At 44.6% G+C, this 19,091-nt stretch overlaps 1 protein-coding gene across 1 annotated transcript in view; it reads left to right on the forward strand.

The window, feature by feature from the left end:
* The window catches only part of GALNT17 (polypeptide N-acetylgalactosaminyltransferase 17), a 395,934-nt gene that overhangs the window by 368,469 nt on the left and 8,374 nt on the right, over positions 1–19,091 (forward strand). The window contains exon 9 of the mRNA XM_084880693.1: positions 4,182–4,277. Within this exon, the coding sequence (XP_084736819.1) occupies positions 4,182–4,277 (96 nt within the window). The remainder of the gene's footprint in view (positions 1–4,181; positions 4,278–19,091) is intronic.

The following is a 19,091-nucleotide window of genomic DNA, read 5'->3' on the forward strand; positions in this document are numbered from 1 at the left end:
GCATCCCAGTCAATTTGCATATTCTTCTATTATTAGTAAAGATTCTCCATCTCTGATTATAGACTGAAGCTAGCAAGGCATTCTTTGATTTAGCATGTTTACTCTTTTTTATAGCTGTGAATTTTCCTACTTTATGCCTGGTGCCTTTTATTATTTTAATTTTTATTGAATTTATTGGGATGACATTGGTTAATAAAATTATAGTTTTTTTAAGTGTACAGATCTATAATACATCATCTGTATATTGTATTATGTGTTCATCATCCCAAATCAAGTCTCCTTCCATCACCATTTATCCCCCCTTTACCTTCTTCTACCCTCCCACCTTTCTCTCTGGTAATCACCGTACTGTTATCTGTGTCTATGAGGGTGTGTGTGTGTGTGTGTGTGTGTGTGTGTGCCTGTGTGTGTGTTTGCTTAACCCCTTCACCTTTTTCACCCAGCCCCCCAATTTCCCTCCATTCTGACAGCTGTCAGTTTGTTCTCTATGAGTCTGCTTCATTTCTTTTCCTTTTTTTATTGATGAAGAAAAAGAGAGAGGGAGAAAGAAACATCAATGATGAGAGAGAATCATTGATTGGCTGCCTCCTGCACTCCCCATACTGGGGATCAAGCCCACAACCCTGGTATGTGCCCTGACCAGGGACAGAACTGTGGCCTGGTTCATAGATGGATGCTCAACCACTGAACCATGTTGGCCGGGCCTATGAGTGTTTATATTTGCTTGTTAGTTCATTTTATTCATTAAATTCATTCCACATATGAGTGAAATCATGAGTACTTGTCTCTATCTGGCTTAGTTCACTTAGCATAATGCTCCCTAGATCTACCAATGTATCACAAAGAATAAGATTTCCTTTTTTTATGGCTGGGTAGTATTCCATTGTATAAATATACCGCAGCTTTTTCATTCATTGGGTTGCTTTCAGATCTTGGCTATTGTAATCAGACATCAGGGTCCAGGCCAGGTGTCTCTCCTGAGCGGGAATTGGGAAAGGGAAGCTTGCTTCTTTCAGGAGCAGTCTGTGTCATGCAGACCCCGGAGCCAGCCTGCTGGATGAATCCACTACCTCAGGGGGCTCCTCTCAGCTTCCATTCCTTCATCTGTGAAATGGGGGAAGGAAAATGCTTACTGCATGGGGTTGTTGGGAATATGAAACGTACGATGTGTAGAGTTCTTAGAACAGTAACTGGCACACAGCAGTAATTATGAAGTCTTCTCTTTTTTTAAATAAAATAACATGGTTTGGGTGTTTTGTTTGTTTTTTGTTACCAAAGTAAGATCAAACATAAAGGAAGCATTGGAAAATGGTGGGCAGTGAATGGATTATTTGTAAGATAATTAGGTAAATTGCCTAGCTCTTTGGAAAAGAAAACAATTTAGATTCTAACAGCTTGCCATATCCCAAAGTGAATTTCAGATGAGCTATAGCATTAAGTGAAAGAAAAGAAACCATAATAGAACCATAGGGAAATAGATATGAATCTCATCTCTAAAAGGGGAAGGAAGGGCTTTCTAAGAATCAAAGCCATGAAAGAAAATGTAAAAGAAAAGGATAATGGATCTGAGCTCATAAATATTAAAGTAATCTATACATCAACCAAACAGAGAAATATATGCCAAACTGGAAATAGGTAAGCCATAAATACTATAGATGAATGGATAGTATCATTAATAGATAATGAGCCCTGAAAAATGATTTAAATTAAAAATTTAACCTAAATAAAATTTAAAATCCCAGAGAAAAATAAAGTACAAAAGAAAATACAATAGTTGAAAAAAACATGAAAATTTCTAATTTATTTTATAATCAAAGAAGTGAAAACTAATTTTAAAATACATTGCAATAGCTTTTCTCCTACTACCAAGTGAACAAATACTCATTGTTAGAATATGTGCTGGTACTTTGCCAGCAAGGTCTTGGTAATATAAAAAGCCACATATCCTCTCATGAGAGTGCAAATTGAAATGAGCTTTTTAAAAAGCAATTTGAACCGCATGTATTACAGGGCTTAATGATAGCCATTCCACTCTTCTCCTAAGCAAATAATCTGAAATGAGGACAAAGATTTGAGAGTAAAATTGTTCATCTTAGTGACTTTTTTTTTTTAATCAAAAATTCTGAATCTAACTTGAAGGTTAGTTAAATATACTGTCTTAATGGTTTAAATATAGTTTGTAGCTATTTCAAAAGGTTTGTACAAAAGTTTAATGACTTGAGAAAAGTATTGATAATGTAATTCTTAAAAGCAAGTGGGACAGGCAGGTTTTGTGTGGGGACTTTTTCATGTCTCCCAGATATCACTAGTGTTTATGTGTAATATTATAATTAGAAGAACAAAATAGTACTAACAAAGGAAGAATAAAAATGGGAAAATGCGGGAAGATGGCCAGGGCAGAGGAAATGATGTCTCTGGAGCCCAACTAAGGGATGGCCTTGGAGATGGTTGTTGATTTTGGGGTGGGGAGGACGTCTTACTTATGCAGAAATCTCCTCTTCTAAGTAATACATTTAAGGAATACATTTTGTAGAAAATATAAAGATGAAAACAAAACTTACTCCAATTCCCAGGCATTGTTAACGTTTTCAGCATCTTCTGTTTGCTGAGCTCACCATTAACTGAAATGTGTTTCAGATGTACTATCGCATTCAATGAAAAAAGTCACACTGACCAAATTTAGTTTGTAACAAAATCTACCATTATTTAGATACCACTATTTTTTTAAATATGTTTTTTTCTGATTTCAGAGAGGAAGGGAGAGAAAGGTAGAGACATCATTGATGAGAGAAAACCTTTTGCTGCCTCCTGTACTTTCCCCACTGGGGATGGAGCCTGCAACCTGGGCATGTGCCCTGATCAGGAATCAAACCGTGACCTCCTGGTTCATAGATTGACACTCACCCCCTGAGTCACACCAGCTGGGCTACTTGCATTTTATACATTTCTTTAAGAATAACTTTGTAGTCAAATTCAGTTCAGTGACAAAATTTACCAATATTCAGACAAGTGTAATTTAAAGTTTACTACTAGTAGTTCTTATCACCACACCAGACCCCAGCCAGTGACGAAGGGAGACACACCCCTCTGAGCAGATGTCACCTTTGGCATTCCTGCCTCACTGGACATCCAGTGCCAGTGTCCAGGCTTACTTAGGCAATAATTCACTTTTCATTCATTTTAAAATATTTTTATCTATGTTATCTAGAATGTCTTAAAATAATTTTAAAAGAAAGTTATGTGTATGCTTTATATCCTGACTTTTGCATGCATGAGACACTGCCTTCCTACATGCAAAAGCATGTCAGTGTGCACAAAACAGTGGGTCACTAACTCCTCTGCTCAAAATACTGCAGTTGGTCCATACTACCCTCATGGCCTGGTCTGCCCTAGCCCCTAGTTCACTTTTGCACTTCTTTTTTTTCCTTTAGGCATTATCATATGAAATATAACACATATACAGTGGGCATAAAGTATATATGTGCAGTGTAACAATATAAAGCAAATGTCCACATAGCTACCATCTGGCTAAAAAACAGAATATTGCCGGCATTGTTCCAACTGTCCTTTTTAGCATTTAGCTCAGGAGCCACCTCCCCTCCATCTCTGAACCCCTCGTCTTGATTTACCCAGTTAGTTTGGTTTCCATGGAGAGCATAATCTGGAGGGGACCATGTACATGGAGAAGGCCAGCATTGCTGTTTTCCCGCTGGTTGAGATTGCAGGGTGGTGGGTGGGATGGACACCCACATAGAACACAGTGCACCTGGAGGGCCAAATTAGGGGACTTTTGTCTGTTCCTTTGAAGGTGCACTCTGAACACTTGGTGCCTGGCCTGCTGTATGCCTTCAGTGGATATTTTTTGAATAAATAAATAAATAAATAATGCTAAAGTTCTGCATGATGGAAAGGCCTTTGCTTGCTTTTTGATGACTGTTTTCCATGCCTCTCTGTCAGTAATGAACTGAGAAGCTGTCCTGTGATTCGTAATGTTATTGAAACCAGCATTGGTGCTGAAGCTCACTTTGGAAAACCAATGTCTGACCAGTGTTTCTTTGTCCAAATGTTTCCTGAGATCCTTTTTCAGGGAGCCATGTGGGTGAAGGTCATAGACATAGTATTGGTGCCCATGGCATCCTCTGAAGAATGAGCTCTGATGGATGTTTTTCTTATTCCTGCAGCTTCGCAACAACAAGGCAAAAGATGTCTGCTTGGACCAGGGGCCACCAGAGAACCACACAGCAATACTGTACCCATGCCATGGCTGGGGACCCCAGGTAGGAGGATCCCTGACCAGGAAAAGAGTAAACTCAGCGGCCCACAAGGGATTTGTGGGACTTCTGTGTCTTCTACCTGGGTGGCTGTCACCTGTTCTATGGGGAGAGTTCTGGTTGTTTCTCTGTGAGGTTCACAAGTGGTGGGCATGGGCCGTACTGAAAGGAAAATGTAAACTGAGGATCATTTGCTAATAGAGAAGTGTATGTATTGTAATTATATACAAAAGCCTGCAAAGAAAGGGTTAGCAGAAACCTTCAAAGAAAGGGTTAGCAGATTCCCTGGTGAAAACCTGATGGACATGTCCACCCTGGGAGGCCATCAGTTTGATCGGAAGAATGACCTGGTCTGTAGTGTTGGTGCGAGAGCCAGGTGCTGACTGGGAAGGAGGAAGGTGCTTGCAGTACATTTCAGAGAACATGTGTTCTCGAATCTCTCATTAGAACACACAAGATAACTCAAAAAGGACAGAATGATCAACCAACAAAGTGAAAACAAGAATTTCTGCTAAGCGCTCGCACACGAGCGCTTAGCAGAAATTCTTGAAGATTGGGAATAAGCATATCGAAAAATGTCATTCCACTTGCCATTCATAAAAATTTAAAACATTTTTATGTCAATCAATAGCAATAAAAGGCAAGCTATCAATTGGGAAAACATTTATTATTCAATTCCAGAGGAGTACTACATGTTTGATTCAAAGCCAGACTCGCAGATTGTCCTGTGAAAGGAAGACCCTGGACAAAGTACCCTGAAACCTTCTTTTGTCTCTCTCATGTCCTATGAACGCACCTGTTCACATGCAAATTTACATTCATTCACAAGTACTCATGCATGCATTCATAAAGGCTCACAGCTTTGTCTGCTCGGAGAACTTTGTTTCCCACTAAGCCAGGACCTGGGAAGAAGAGTTGTGTTCCCTCTGCCATCACCACAGGCAGTTCTCATAGTCCAGACCCTCGGCCCTTCAAGATGATGGGTCCCCCGAAGGAGAAATGCCAGACAGGTCAAATCCCGAATCCTTTGGTCCTTGCAACCGCTCTGGGAAGTAGCAGACAGCATAAGGAAACTGAAGCATGGAGGGACAAGTGCCTGTTAGCAAAGCAGGCTAGAATGCAGGCCTTCTAGCACAGTGGTTTTCAACCTTCCTAATGTCACAATCCTTTAATACAGTTCCTCATGCTGTGGTGACTCCCAACCATAAAATTATTTTCGTTGCTACTTCATAACTAATTTTGCTACTGTTAATGAATCATAATGTAAATATCTGTGTTTTCCAATGGTCTTAGGCTCTTCAGCATTGTGTCACCTAGCAGAGTCCAGCACAACCAAAGCATTTTAAGTTCAAATCTTATCTGTTTAATTCAAGATTGATTACTGGGCCCTGCCAGAATTGATAATTGGCTAAAAGTGCCATAGGGTACAGAAGAATGACTGGGTAGATGGGCTTCTTCCCATTGGGAAAATGGGTTTTGGCATCAAAGGCAGCAGGGACTAAAGAAGCCAGTGAGTGTCTTCATTCATTCATTCACTCATTCTCTCAACAGATACATCTTGATCACCTCCTGTGGGTGCTAGTCACAGTTGCATTTGGTAACTGATAAGATACCCACCCTGTTCTCAAGTGGTTTACACTTGGGGGGGGCGGGGAAGACAAGTAAAGAGGCAGGAAACCTACAGCATAGTCAGGGTGGAAGGAGCAAGATAGCTCAGGGTGCTGTGTGTTGGAGGACAGAGGTGCCCTCTTTGCCCAGGGCTTAGAATGCAAGAGGGAAAGAAGTGCTGAGAGAAGGGAGGTGCAGAGGCAGATCTATAGTGGCCTGATCGTGCTCCACAGCACAGATGCCCACATATCAGTGTGCTGGGGAACCACCTGGAAGCACCCACTACCGGGCCCCACCCCCAGAGTTTCTGAGTTGGGAGGTTGGATTAGGGCCTGAGGTTTTGTATTTCTAACAAGTTCCCAGATGGTGCAAGGGATGCTGGGACTTGACCCTGAGGGCAATGGAGAGACACAGAAGGGCTTACGTTGGGGAATGGCATGTTCAGACTATGCACAGAGACCCGGAGGAGTCCAGAGAGAGATGGATGCTCTTGCCATGTAGCTGAAGATGGACTGGCAGACCAAATTAGGCTGCTCATTGCTGCCTACAGCTCTAGGATTCATACTATAAGTTGGCCATGGTTGTTTTCCATCAACTGATTTAAAAAAAAATCTTTTTATTGATTTCAGAGAGGAAGGGAGAGAGAGAGAGAAACATCAATGAGAGAGAATCATTGATTGGCCGCTTCCTGCACACCCCACCCTGAGGATCTGGCCCACAACTCTTGCATGTGCCCTGACTGGGAATTGAACTCTGACCTCCTGGTTCATAGGTCAATGCTCAACCACTGAACCACACAGGCTGGGCAATACTTTACCAGTAAAGTAAGTCTAATGGTGTGTTTTGGTCTACCGCGTGTTCAGAATTAGAGTGGGAACTCCCCTCCAGCCACCAGGCTGCCCCTCCCCTGGCTCGTCAAGGTTTCTCCTCTTCCTCCTAACAGCTCCCTCTACACCAGGAGTCATTCCCCACCAGTCACGTGCGTTGGCATCTTTTTAAACTGCTTCATAAAGTGCTGTGGGTTAATGGAGACTAATTCAAAGCTCTGTAATAAGGCAACTCCCAGAAGAAGGAATTGGTGTTCCATGGACATTGTTAGCTTAATTAATGGACTCTGTTGTAATTTATTGTCAAACAGCAATTAAACAGAGATAAAATGGGCACTGAGGAGGGTAATTTCCTGTCTTGTAACGTGTGTTTGTCAACAAGATGGAAATGGTTCCCAGCCATTCAGAGAGCCTGTTCGCTGGCGAGTGTATGCCAGGAGCTATGACCAGCCTTGGTTTGGACTGGTTACTAATTTGGATTAAACAAACACTCATTTCTTTTTTGAACCTAACTGTCATTTAAAAATAGGATATCAAGGACACAGCAGCAGCCTTTGCTGTTAGCTTGACCCCATTTACAGTATAGAGTCTTGTTCAAGGATGCGACAGCTCCTCACCCCACTCCAGGCTGCTGCCATCCTGGGCCCAGGTCGGGTGGGTCCCCAAGCTGGAGCAGCCAAGGTCGCCCCACAGGGGTAGAGGCCATGGCAATGGCCTTCTTGGCAGCCCCTCCCTTTGTTCTCTCTCAGCCGAGCCCTTACCCTCCCCATCCACTGCTCCTGATTTCCCTTGGTGGCAAAGGTCAAATTGAGAGAAATGGGTGGGCAGTGCTTCTCTGAGGGGCTCGGGGGCATGGAGCATCTTCCTGGCCCCTTAATACTTCTGACTGCTCTGGGGCTGCTCTAAGCTGAGCTGTTTGCCTGAGGGCCCTGCCCTGTGACAGGCTGCAGTGAGATCCAGAGCCACAGGTCAGAGCCTGCCTACAGACAGCTCTGAGCACTCAGGCCAGAGGCCTGGCTGGGTTGAGGCAGGGAACCAAAAATGTTGCTACTGATAAACCCATTTCTATTTTAGTGATGAATTCAGTGCAGTCACGTAGGTAGCGACTGCCCCTTTTACTGGTGCGAGACTCATGTAGTGTGTTCCGTCCCACTCTTCAAACTCAAGCTCTCTGACTCCTGAACTTGGGCACTCTGCTCTCCAGTCCTTGAGCCCCAAATGTTCTGTAGCCTGTAGCCGGCCATGGTAGAAAGAGCTGAGCAAGCTTAGAGCCATTGCTAGGCAATTAGAATGTCAGAGCAAAGGGGGGGGGGGGGGTGCATACTCCATGTTTGATGGACAATCAGGCAATTGGCTGTGGCAAGTGATTGAGGGTGGTCAACAGGGAGAATAGTACTGAGAGCCCTAGGGCTTCCCCCAGCATCTCAGGTGTGGTCCTTGGGACCGCGGGCCACCAGGAACTCCTGACAAATGCTGACCCCTGAGTCCTGGCCCAGACACACAGAAAGTGGGGCCTAGGAATCTGCGTGTTAACACTCATCTCCAAGTGCCTTTTTTCCCAATTGACACAATTATTGATTATCTGTTATGTACAAAATTGTGTGTTAGACAGATAATAGTGAAGGTATGTCTCTCTTTGTCCAGAGCAGGTCCAGGTTATGCTTAGTGTTCCAGCCTAACTTTTTAAATTCATAATACCATTTCATTTTTTATATAATTGAGTTTTTAAGATAAAATTTACTTTTTTTTTTTAAATCATCACTTGAGGATATTTTTTTACATTGACTTTTTAGAGAGAATGGAGGGGAGTGAAGAGGAGAGGAAAGGAAAACAGTGAGAGAGAGAGAGAGAGAGAGAGAGAGAGAGAGAGAGAGAGAGAGGTGAGACACATCAATTGGTTGCCTCCAGTTCACACCCAGACCAGGGCCAGGGATTGAGCCTACAACCAAGGTACATGGTTGGAAATTGAACCCATGACCCTTTGGTCTGCAGGCCAACACTAACCACTGAGCAACCATCCAGGGCTCACTCTTTCTAATATATAGTTTTGTGAGTTTTGACAAACATGTGGTCAAGTAACCCCACCACAGTCAAGGCATAGAGCAGTTCTGCCCCTCCCCCTCCGCTCCCTGACCCCTTTGGAGGGAATCCTGCCTCTACCCCAGGCGCTTTGCACCCATTGGGTCTGGGGCCCGCTTCACTGGGAGTGTGCACAGGACCCCACATAAATGCTGCCCATGTACAAACATAGAATGTCCCGCTGCAGGCCCCTCCTGGGTGAGGACCATAGCTCTCAGGCTGCCCATGCGTGGACAGGGCATGACCAGCACAGGGTCCAAGTGATGTGGCCCTGGGGACTTCTGGGAGGACTTTGAAACAGCTGCTCTGTAGAGGGGCATTCTTAAGACAAAGTGTGCATGGCGGGGAGGAATTGAGGGCTGTCAGGCTCTGTGCCAAGGACTTTTCTGATTCTCTGGGCTCCGGAAAGGGCACCACAGGTCCCTTCTGTTTGTCCTTCTGTCAATACGTTTTATTCTTCCTCTCCCTCTTTTCTGAGAAGCTCACAACCCTCCCCTCAGTTAATTCATCACCAGGATGACAGATGAGAATTCTCCCATCCCATAATTAAATTTAATCTGATCTTGGACTTAACTCTCTGATGGCTTCATCCCTTCAGCGACACATCATCCCCAGCCTTGTCACAATGATGCATGTGCCAGAGAGGCGCAGAGCCCCGCCGGAGTGGCAGGCTCTGGCGCTGTTAGCACGTGGAAGGCGCTTGGAAACACGGGCGCTAATGGTATCCAGCAGCCTCGTGGCTTCCAAACAAAGTCATGTAGGCGTTGAGGCTCAGGGGACGGAGCCGTTGAGAGCACATTGACGTTAACACCCCTCCCCCCACGGCTTTGCCCCATAAAACAAGCCCATGACTCTGGACAGGGGCTTCCCACATTTGGTAGGAAGCAAACCCAGTAATCCCTTCCGATTTCTGGAAAGCACCATGAGGTCAAAGCAGGGCCAACAGGGTTGGATGAATGAGGGCAGGGACTTTTTATGTTAGGAAATCTGGCCACATACACCAAAGAGAGAGAGAGGAAAACAGGGCAGAAGACACCTGTGCTGTGGGAGACACGGCGGAGTTTCTGTGCTGCTCAGTTCCATTCCCTATTTCTTATGCAATATTTAAAAGCCTACCCCCCACCCCTGCATTCCAGTGAGACACTCATACATTCATTTTGCCTTGTCGCAGAGAGTGGGCATATTTAAGAGCCCTTTTTTCTTGTTTCTCTGCCTCATCTTTTATAAAAATATCCTAAATGTTTCTGATTTTATTATTTCAGGGTTGTTAGTTCCTGCCTCCAGGGCCCTGCCTCCATCCAGCCCATATGCACCTCCCTGATGCCCCCCCTCTTTGCAGACTTCCCTGGAGCACAGGGTAGCCTTTCTGCTTCTGGGGGCTTTGAGGAAGTTGATGGGGACCTGAGCCTCTGTCTCCGCCATCTGCTTTGCTTCCCTTTTCAAGTTCCAGTTTCTGACTCCCTTCTTCTAATTAACCCTGAAAGTGGGTCTCAAAGTCCACACACAGGGAGCGGGCGAACTCAATTTCCTAAGAGGCATACAGAAGTAAACTCACGCCCCGTTGACCTTGCTCAAGGAGTCCTCTGGGTTAAGGAGAAATTACTGTGCATTCTTTCTTGCCAGAATGGGTTGATGAGCTGTTCTTTCTTGAAAATCTGAACTACAATCATAAATTGTTTTCCAGTAGAAATGATTAATTAAAAGTTTTATGTCTCTTTAGAATGTTAGTTGACTTTTCTCTAGACACACAGAGGGATCCAGGCAGGTTTTGTGTTAATGTTGGGCTTGGAATAAGGAACCCAGACTGAACAACGTGGTGGTGGCCACATTATCAACTGAACATTCCTACCTTGCCCAGAGCTGTCAAGTTAAAAAAAAAAAAAGTCACTGCTAATCTTTTTCTTTTCTACTTAAGATACAGCAGCATTACAGGAGTATAAAAACATCCAAATTTAAATCACCCATAATCCTATCACTCTGAAACCTCTATTATTGATTTGGAGGCTTGCTTTAGTCTTTTTTTTTTTAAGAAACATCTTGTTGTTGTTTTTTAGGTTGTTTTTTATATCACAGAATTAATAAAGAAACAATACTATCGCTTTTGAAGGACATGAAGGGGGAGGAGAAGACTGCTGGTGAAAAGGGTGTTTAGGGCTTCAGCACTACAGAGTTAGTGCAGAATTTTGATTTTTCTTTGGCTCAGGTGTGTCTGCTGAATGATTATTTGGGAATATGTTCCTTGTTTGGAAGGGAGGACATCTGAGATCATGACCAATCAGAATGAAGGGTAGATCTGGAAGAGTGTACGGCTAGTGGAGTTGGGGCCACTGGTAGTGATGTTGGGGCCTCAGGAGTCTGGGTTCCCACTGGAGGCCAGAGGAAGGCCAGATGTGGGGAGCAGAATGTCTTAGACTGTCCTCATCTTACCACCTGCCTGGCTCAGATGCTAGGTAGGGTTCGTGTGAAGTACCATGGTTCAGAAATCATGCTGGAATCTCACCCACATAGAGATCCCTGAGGTGCCATGTACACATGGAGGGTGCTTGTGTGGCCTCCTATGGCTTCCTCCTATCGCTTCAGGGGGCTGAGTGTCATAGGCGATGGGTCCTGCTTTCAGGGGATTCCTATCAATCATGTTGACTGCCTGAGACTGCTTCCCAAAGGCTAGGTTCATGTCTGTGAAATTCCTGCAAAGCCTGAGTCTGTGCTCTCCATGGAGACTGAAGGTCAACCAGCCACATCTTGAAGGTGAATCCCAAGAACCCTTGCAGGAAGGATTCATGCACAAGGATGGGTTGTTGTCAGCTCCATCTCAGGATCCTCCATGGAAATGGTCGGTTTGGCCATGGACTTACCTCAGTTTCAGGGAAGGAAGATGAGTTCTGATTGGGGAAATGTGAGCTTTGGGGAGAGTGGGCTTTGAGAATCCCAGTGGTGATGTCCTCCAGGCAGCCAAACATTTCAACCCAGTGCCAAGGACAGATGGGGCTCCAGGTTGTGTACTGAGGGACATCAGAGCAGTAGTCCTAGGAAAGACCCCAGGGAAACAAGGCATGTGGCTGCCGGCTGTGAGTTTGACATGCTTGCCTTAGGGCATCTCCATGTTTAGTGGGAACAGAGCCAGAGCAGTTCACACAAGGAAGATGGTCACCCCAGCCAAGGGACAGTAGCATCAAATGTTGCTGCTAGAGTAAGGTAGACCACGCTGCGTGTTCGATGTAGCAACAAAGAAACCGAGGGAGGGAGAACTCTCTGTGTGGCGTGGAAGCCAGACTGGAGTGGGTGCAGGGAAGGAAGGGAGGCGGGGAGGCAGAGGCATGATGGAGAGAACGCTCTGGAAGCTTAACTTTCAGGGGAAGTGAGAAGACAGGTGGGTGGCAGCGGGGACCAGAACTGGAAAGCACCATTAAGATGGAGTGAAAGGAAGTGGAAAACTAAACAGAAAGGAACTAATTACATTTCTAAAACATTAGTGGAAAGCGCAGAGAACACTGAGGATTAATGCTTGGAAAGTAGATGTTCTGTAGTCTTAATTTGAACAAAACTAAATTTCCCCTGGGTCAAATTATGGGATAGGGGAGCAGAAATTTAAGACTTTCTCTTTTTTCTGAGAGAAAGTTGTGAATTTATCTTGACAGAAATATAGGAATCGGCTGACCTGCCAGCCAAGATTCCCCCCTCTGAGAACTACAATTTTTAGCCCACTTGGCACAATTTACAATGCCGAAGGCCCCAAATCCTCCTGACTGAGGAGGCTGGGACATGGTGGGCCATCTACAGATGTTTAGTATTGAATGAGGAGTCACAAATGGTGTATCAGCTGTTGGCGGGATGGGCCTGCTGCTTCGGCCAGGCCTGTGTTGTGGCCATGAGCTGAACCCAGAGTGGCCACAGCCTGGTACCAGTGCCAGGATGGACCCCTGAGCTCAGGTGGGAGACACAGCGTGAGAGGACCAGTCCAGTGGGAGGGGTCCACAAAACGAGGAGAGTAAAGCTGCTGTGCCAATGGGAGTTTTGGCTTCTAGAATCAGAAGTAAAAAGTAGAGTCTCTTCCACCTTTTAGGGTCCTTGTCCTTGGTCAAATAACGTTATGCAAATGAACAGGCCCAGACCAGGGCCTGGAGAGTAAGGCTGTGTGGTGACCTTGGACACCTGGACCTGAGTCTCAGGGCTGGTTCCATTTCAGAGCACCTTCCCCTTGGCTCTCTCACACATGAGTGTAACACCCAGGCCCACGTCTGACTCCTCTGTGAAGGCTCTGAATTCCAGTGGTTGAGGCTGATCAAGTAGATGATTGGCCTGGGACTCCTCGGGGAACATGCCAGGAGCAGAAAACAGGCACAGTCCTTCTGCCCCCACTGCAGAGGTGTGAGGAAGGGGCAGGAGCCAGAAATGAGACACCATGAAAGCTAAGGACCTGGGGCAACTGGGTGGCATTGGGGACACAGAGCTGACACCAGTCCAAGGCAGGGCCCCAGCCTTCCAGGAATCAGCCCCATCCAGGCAAGGGCACGTGGATTCTGGGTCAAACCAGGGAAGTAAAGTGGAGGAAGGAAGAAGAGCAGGAGCAGAGCCCCCAAGCCTTCCCTGAGTCAGGGGTCAAACACAGGAAACCCACTGTCCCAGCCCAAGAGAGCCTGATGGCCTGGATAGCTGCCTCAGGTACTAGCTGCTCAGCAGTATTGCTAAGGCACTTGGGCCAGTATCCTCTGTCCTTGGGGACCAATGGCTCTGGGAGAGGACAGGAAGCATAGAGTGGCCGAGTGCCCAAAGGAGCTAGGGATAGGAATTGCCACCTGTGGCCACAGGGAGCCAGTGGGGAGGAGCAGAACTCTGCAGTGAGGCGGAAGCGAGGCCGTCCTCCACTGGAGCACAATTCAGGGAAATGAGAATAGCGCATATACAGGGCTTACTATTATGTCTCCCCATTCATTCAAAGTAGCACGTGCATTTTCTGGAACCACCATGCTTTAACCCAGCATGATGAGTGATGAGTGACAGAAGGGAGAAGACTGAGGAGGGAGGCCCTTGGGACCATCCCACCTCTAGGACCTGGCTCTCTGCAAAAAAAAAAACAAACAATAACAACAAAACAGCTGGTCCTCTAACGTATCCTCTAAGCTCCCATAAATATATATATATATATATATATATATATATATATATATATATATATATATATATATATATATTAATTAACCTTATTGATGTATAAGGTAAAGACCATAAAGTGCAGCTATTTGAGGTATAAGCTTGATGCATTTTGTTAGGTATGTACATCTGGGAACTGCCTTCCCAGACAAAACACAAAACATTTCCATCTCCTCTCCTCCCTTCCCACCCCCCTGCCCCCCTGCAGCCATCCCACTTACACAACAAAGCTTGCTCCTGCCCCTTTTCTCTAACCCCCCATTCCTAGGCAGCCACCACTCGACCACTCTGACATAGACTATGGAGACATTTTTTCTGTATTCAATTTGGGATCTGGCATGCCCTGGCTAGTGATGGAGAAAGGCTGTTTTTGAGAATATACATGCACACGTGTAGTTACAAGAAACCATTCAGTCAAGCAACAAAGAAGTCTATCCCAAAGCAGGCTTGTGTCAATGAAACCCATGTCTCTGCCTGCTGAGTAGAAGCTGGGTGAACTACATTCCTCCTTTAGGATGGTTTTCTACACTGACTAGGCCTGGTTTTAAAGTGATGAGAAAGACCCTTAATATGAAAGCAATTGCAAGCCAGGCTTTTATTGACATTCCAATGGATTTTCTGCGTTCCAGAGTCATTCCACAATTATTTGGCTCGTTCTTATTTATCTGGCCATACCCTGAATGTTTTAGTTTTCCCTCAAGGCTGTTAAATCTGGGTTAATACTCGTGTGTGCCTCTTAGATCATCTCAAATAGAAAAATTGGTGTGTGTTTTTTTCTTGCCTAAATGAGAATTAACTGTATTTGAGCTCAGAGGTTTTTCCTCCCTAATGCCTTAGTGTTGTGGGTAATGACGTTCATTTCTCCTCCCAGCCCCAGCGGCCGAAACGTAGAATAATCCCATTCAATTCAAAAGACATTTATAGAACATTTGCTTTTTCCAAGATAATTTTCTTGGTCCTTACGCTGTATGAAAAAGGGTAGGATACTGATGTCCTAAAACAACCACAATGAAAACCTGTAGCAAGGAAAGACACATTCATAAAATACACAATTGTGTAAGTGGAAGAGATCACATCGGGGGGGGGGGGGGGGGGCGGGCTTTGCGGACCAGTGGAGATGGTAAGGGGAGGGGAGGGACATCTTCCAGATAGGGAAGACTATTGGCTGTTTTTGAGAAATGTCGTCATCTGTCAGGCTAAGCCAAGAATCTAAGAGTTAAGCTTCAAAACGTAAGCTGCAGCCCTGTAGTGCAATGTCATGGTAAAAAATTTACTCTTAAATCAGTGAGCAGTGGGAGCAATGAAGGCTGAGGCAAGGGATGCTCTGATTTGAACCTGCAGGATTAGGGCAGATGGGAACTGGGAAGGTCTGGAGGTAGGAGAACCAGTTAGAAAGCTACTGCAGCAGATCAGGTGCCACCAGGTCAGGCTATTAGGAAGAAATATGTAAAAGAGACCTACGGAGGCAGAAATTGTAAGACTTTTAACATTATTGATGAGGCAGAGGAAGACAGGAAAGGTGATTCAAGTTTACAAACCTAGAGCCTGGGAGGTTATGGGAGCCAGTGGTCTGTTGACCCTGACTAGAAGAATGAGTCAGCAAATCCCAAGCAGTCACCAATTCAGAGGAGAAAGCTTCACCCATTGGCCGCTCAGCAGCACATGCTTCAGGATTACCTTGGCAACAGTGAGCATCGTACTGGAATGACAAATTCCACCGAGAGTGGCTTGGCCATAACTTTGTATGTGAGTATATAGACAGATGAGATAGCTCTCAACAATAGAGCAGGTTAGACACTTTGAACAGTCTCCCCAGTACTGTATAACTAGATTCTAGATCATCTACAACAAATCCAACTTAAAAACTTTTTTAGGTGCACAAAAGCTTTGTATCCATTAGATTTTGCTGAGTAACAAATCATCCCAAGACATTTTCACATCAACAAAATCTGAGTGGATTTACCATGACAGACAATCACCAAAGGAACTTCTAAGGAATGTACTTCAAGAAGCAAGATGAGCCCAGAAGAATGTCTTAAAGCAAGAATTAACTCCAGATAAAGAAATTTATAAATATATAAGTAGATCTAGACAAATATTTCTTACATAAAATAATGAGAATGGTATTTATTTGTTCCTCTGTGGAAATATATCCAAAAGACTGAACAGTTAGAAAGAGATGATCAGATTTCATATGCTAATGTCCTTGAATTTTATTGATTGGAAGTAGATGTTAAGATATTGAATAACTTTACATTTTACTGAATTGTTAATGGCTACATTTCAAGAGTGAACTATAAAAAATAGAAATGACATATAATTTCCTAATTTGTAGAGGGAAACAAAGAAATATGATACCATTTCCACAAATAACCCAAAAAACACAACCAATACAAACAAAGGCAAATAGAGGAGAAAAAGGAAACAAAAAAGGTTGGATACACAGAAAGTATAAAGAAAGATAGTAGAAATAAGTCCAAATATATCATTAATCACAGTAAAAGCACATAAACTAATCTTTCTGGTTAAGAGACGGAGGCTGTCACCTTACATTTTTTAAATTACAGGAGTATTCCATCTTCAAGAGACACATTTAGAATACAAAGACAGAGAAACTTTGAAAGTGAAAAGATGGAAAATGGAATGGCAGGCAATTCTAAAGAGCAGAAAGCTGGGGTGACTACATTAATATCAAACAAAGTAGCCTTCCACACACAAAGAATGATTAAAGATGAAGTGTGTCATTTCATGATGATGAATCTCACCAGGAAGAAAGAGTCCTTCTTAACTTGGATGCACTTCTCAAATCTGTCATGTTCTCTCCTTCAGTGTTGCCACCATTGTTCAGTCCTTCATCGGCCCCTGGGCTGTCATCAAGCCCCACCACAGGTCATTCTCCCCTCAGCAACCAGTGTGGCCCTCCTACCATTCAGATGGCTCCTTGTGATAAAGCCCGACCCCTGGGCATGATGTGTCCCTAAGGTGCAGTCTCCTCTGCTCTGTGCCCACCCCTTTCTATTTCTGTCACAGCTGTTACACTCTATGGTTTCCACTGGTCTTCAGGCCTTTGAACATTCTCTTGCCTTTGTCTGGTCTGCTCTGCCTTCTCCTACTCATCTAGTTGTCCTAAATGCCCCCTCCTCTGGGAAGAATACTCTGCCCTCCCTCTTCTGGACTAGGCCCTCCTGTTCTGGTTCTAAAAAGATATTTAGTATATTTCATAGCATTATTTCACACAGTGTCATCCTTACCTCTTTACTTCCTGGCCTACCTGAGTAAAGGGTGAACTCCTTGACAGCAGGTCCTGTGCCATTCATTCATGATGTCCGTAAGAATTTACTGAGCACCTCCTGTGTGTCAGGCACACTTCTAAGAGCTAGGGATAGGGTTGAACAACAACAAGAAAAACTACAAACGAAGCTTCTGCCTCATGTCTTTCACATTCCAGTGGAAGGAGTCAGATGACAAACTCTATAAATAAGGAAAATAAATATAGTCTATTAGAAGATAATATGTTCTTGGGGAGAAATAACGCAAGGGAAGGGATAAGGAGTGAGTGGTGTAAGTGAACTTTTCAATAAGATGGTCAAGCACCGAGAAGATGGCATTTGGAAGAAACTTGGGAGAGGTGAGGGAGTGGCCCTTTCATGTGTCTGGGAGAAGAGTATCCAAGAGAGAAGGGGCGGCAAGTGCAAAGGTTTTGAGCCAGGAGATGAGGTGTCCTATTAACAGACCAACAAGGAGGCTGGTGTAGCTGGAATGGAGTGAGCAAGGAGCAGAGTGGTGGGCATTGAGCTCAGGGAGCTATTGTTATATTGGCCTTGTGGGCCATAGTAAGGATTTTGGACTTTTATTCTGAGTGAGATGGGAAACCTCTGGAGAATGTTGAGCAGAGGAAAGGCATGGCCTAACTCCAATTTAAAGTAATATAATTCTAAATGATATATTTTAAAAGCAACCATTCAGAATGCTATATTGAAAATGGCCAAGGGAGGCAAGGGTGGGAGCTGTGAGACTCTTTAGGAGACAATGGTACTAATCTACTTGAGAGATTAAGGTGGTTTGGCACAGGGAGGTCCGTATGGAGGTGAAATCTGTAAATGTTTTGCTAACGGATTGAATGTGGTGTGTCATAGAAAGAGGCCCATAAAGGGTGAACACAAAGTGTTCGGCCTAAACAACTGGAAGGATGGAGTTGTCATTACCAAGATGAAACAGATAGATATTGGATGTGTGTGAGGAGGAAGGGACAAGGCAAGGAGGAATTTGGTTTGAGACACGTAAATTGAAATGGCCATTAGACACCCAAGTAGTATGTCAAGTGGGGAGTTAGATATACAAATCTGGAACTGAAGGGAACGTTTGGTTTAGAGATAGAAATTTGGCACCATCAGGAAAAGTTACCATATAGATGCTATGGCAGCCCTAAGAAGGGCAAGCTCTCCAAGAAAATGGATGTGGAGAGAAGACGTGTATCACCTGCACCCAGCACAGCATCTGTCCCACATTTGGTGCCTAATATAAAGACTAAGAAAAAGCAATTGAAGTTGATAATTAATGGATCTTGTTGACAATTGCCATGAGTAGTGGTGGTAGAAGCCAAATTGCCAGGCACTGAGGAATTAGAGAGAGGAACTCCAAGGACAAAATTAGGAGGTAATAAGAGCTGTGACTGGAGAGAATAGGGGGAAGGTGGGGCATAAAGATTTAGTTATGTTTGTAGCTTGGAAAAAGTGAAAGAGACAGGAGAAATAATGACTTAAGGTGCCTGCAGAGTGAGGAGAGGGCTGAAACTGAAAAGAAGTGAGGAAATGTGAAGGAAGTCAGGTTTTGAGGGGTAGGAGCCATAACTTCCAAACAAGGAGGGAGACGAGACTCCCTGAGGACCATGAAGGCCCAGGACACTAGGCTAGGGATGGAGGAGGAAGGACACATTTTTTAAATCTAGATCCTTGAAGGGATGAGAGGGGTATTGGCTGAGAGAGTTTCGAGAGGTGAAGGAAAAGCTGAGAGACCGAGGGTGAGGCCCAGGCACAGTGGAATACGAATGGGTCTGCAGTGGGTGTGGGCAGCCAGCATCTGGCCCTGGTCTGTGGAGGCAGGAACTAAGGGGACCTTCCGAGCCCTCAGTTCTGGGTGACCAGGAGGTACCAGA

The sequence above is a fragment of the Pipistrellus hanaki genome (genome assembly GCF_964339955.1).
Source record: "Pipistrellus hanaki genome assembly, chromosome: 4".
Lineage (NCBI taxonomy): Eukaryota > Metazoa > Chordata > Mammalia > Chiroptera > Vespertilionidae > Pipistrellus > Pipistrellus hanaki.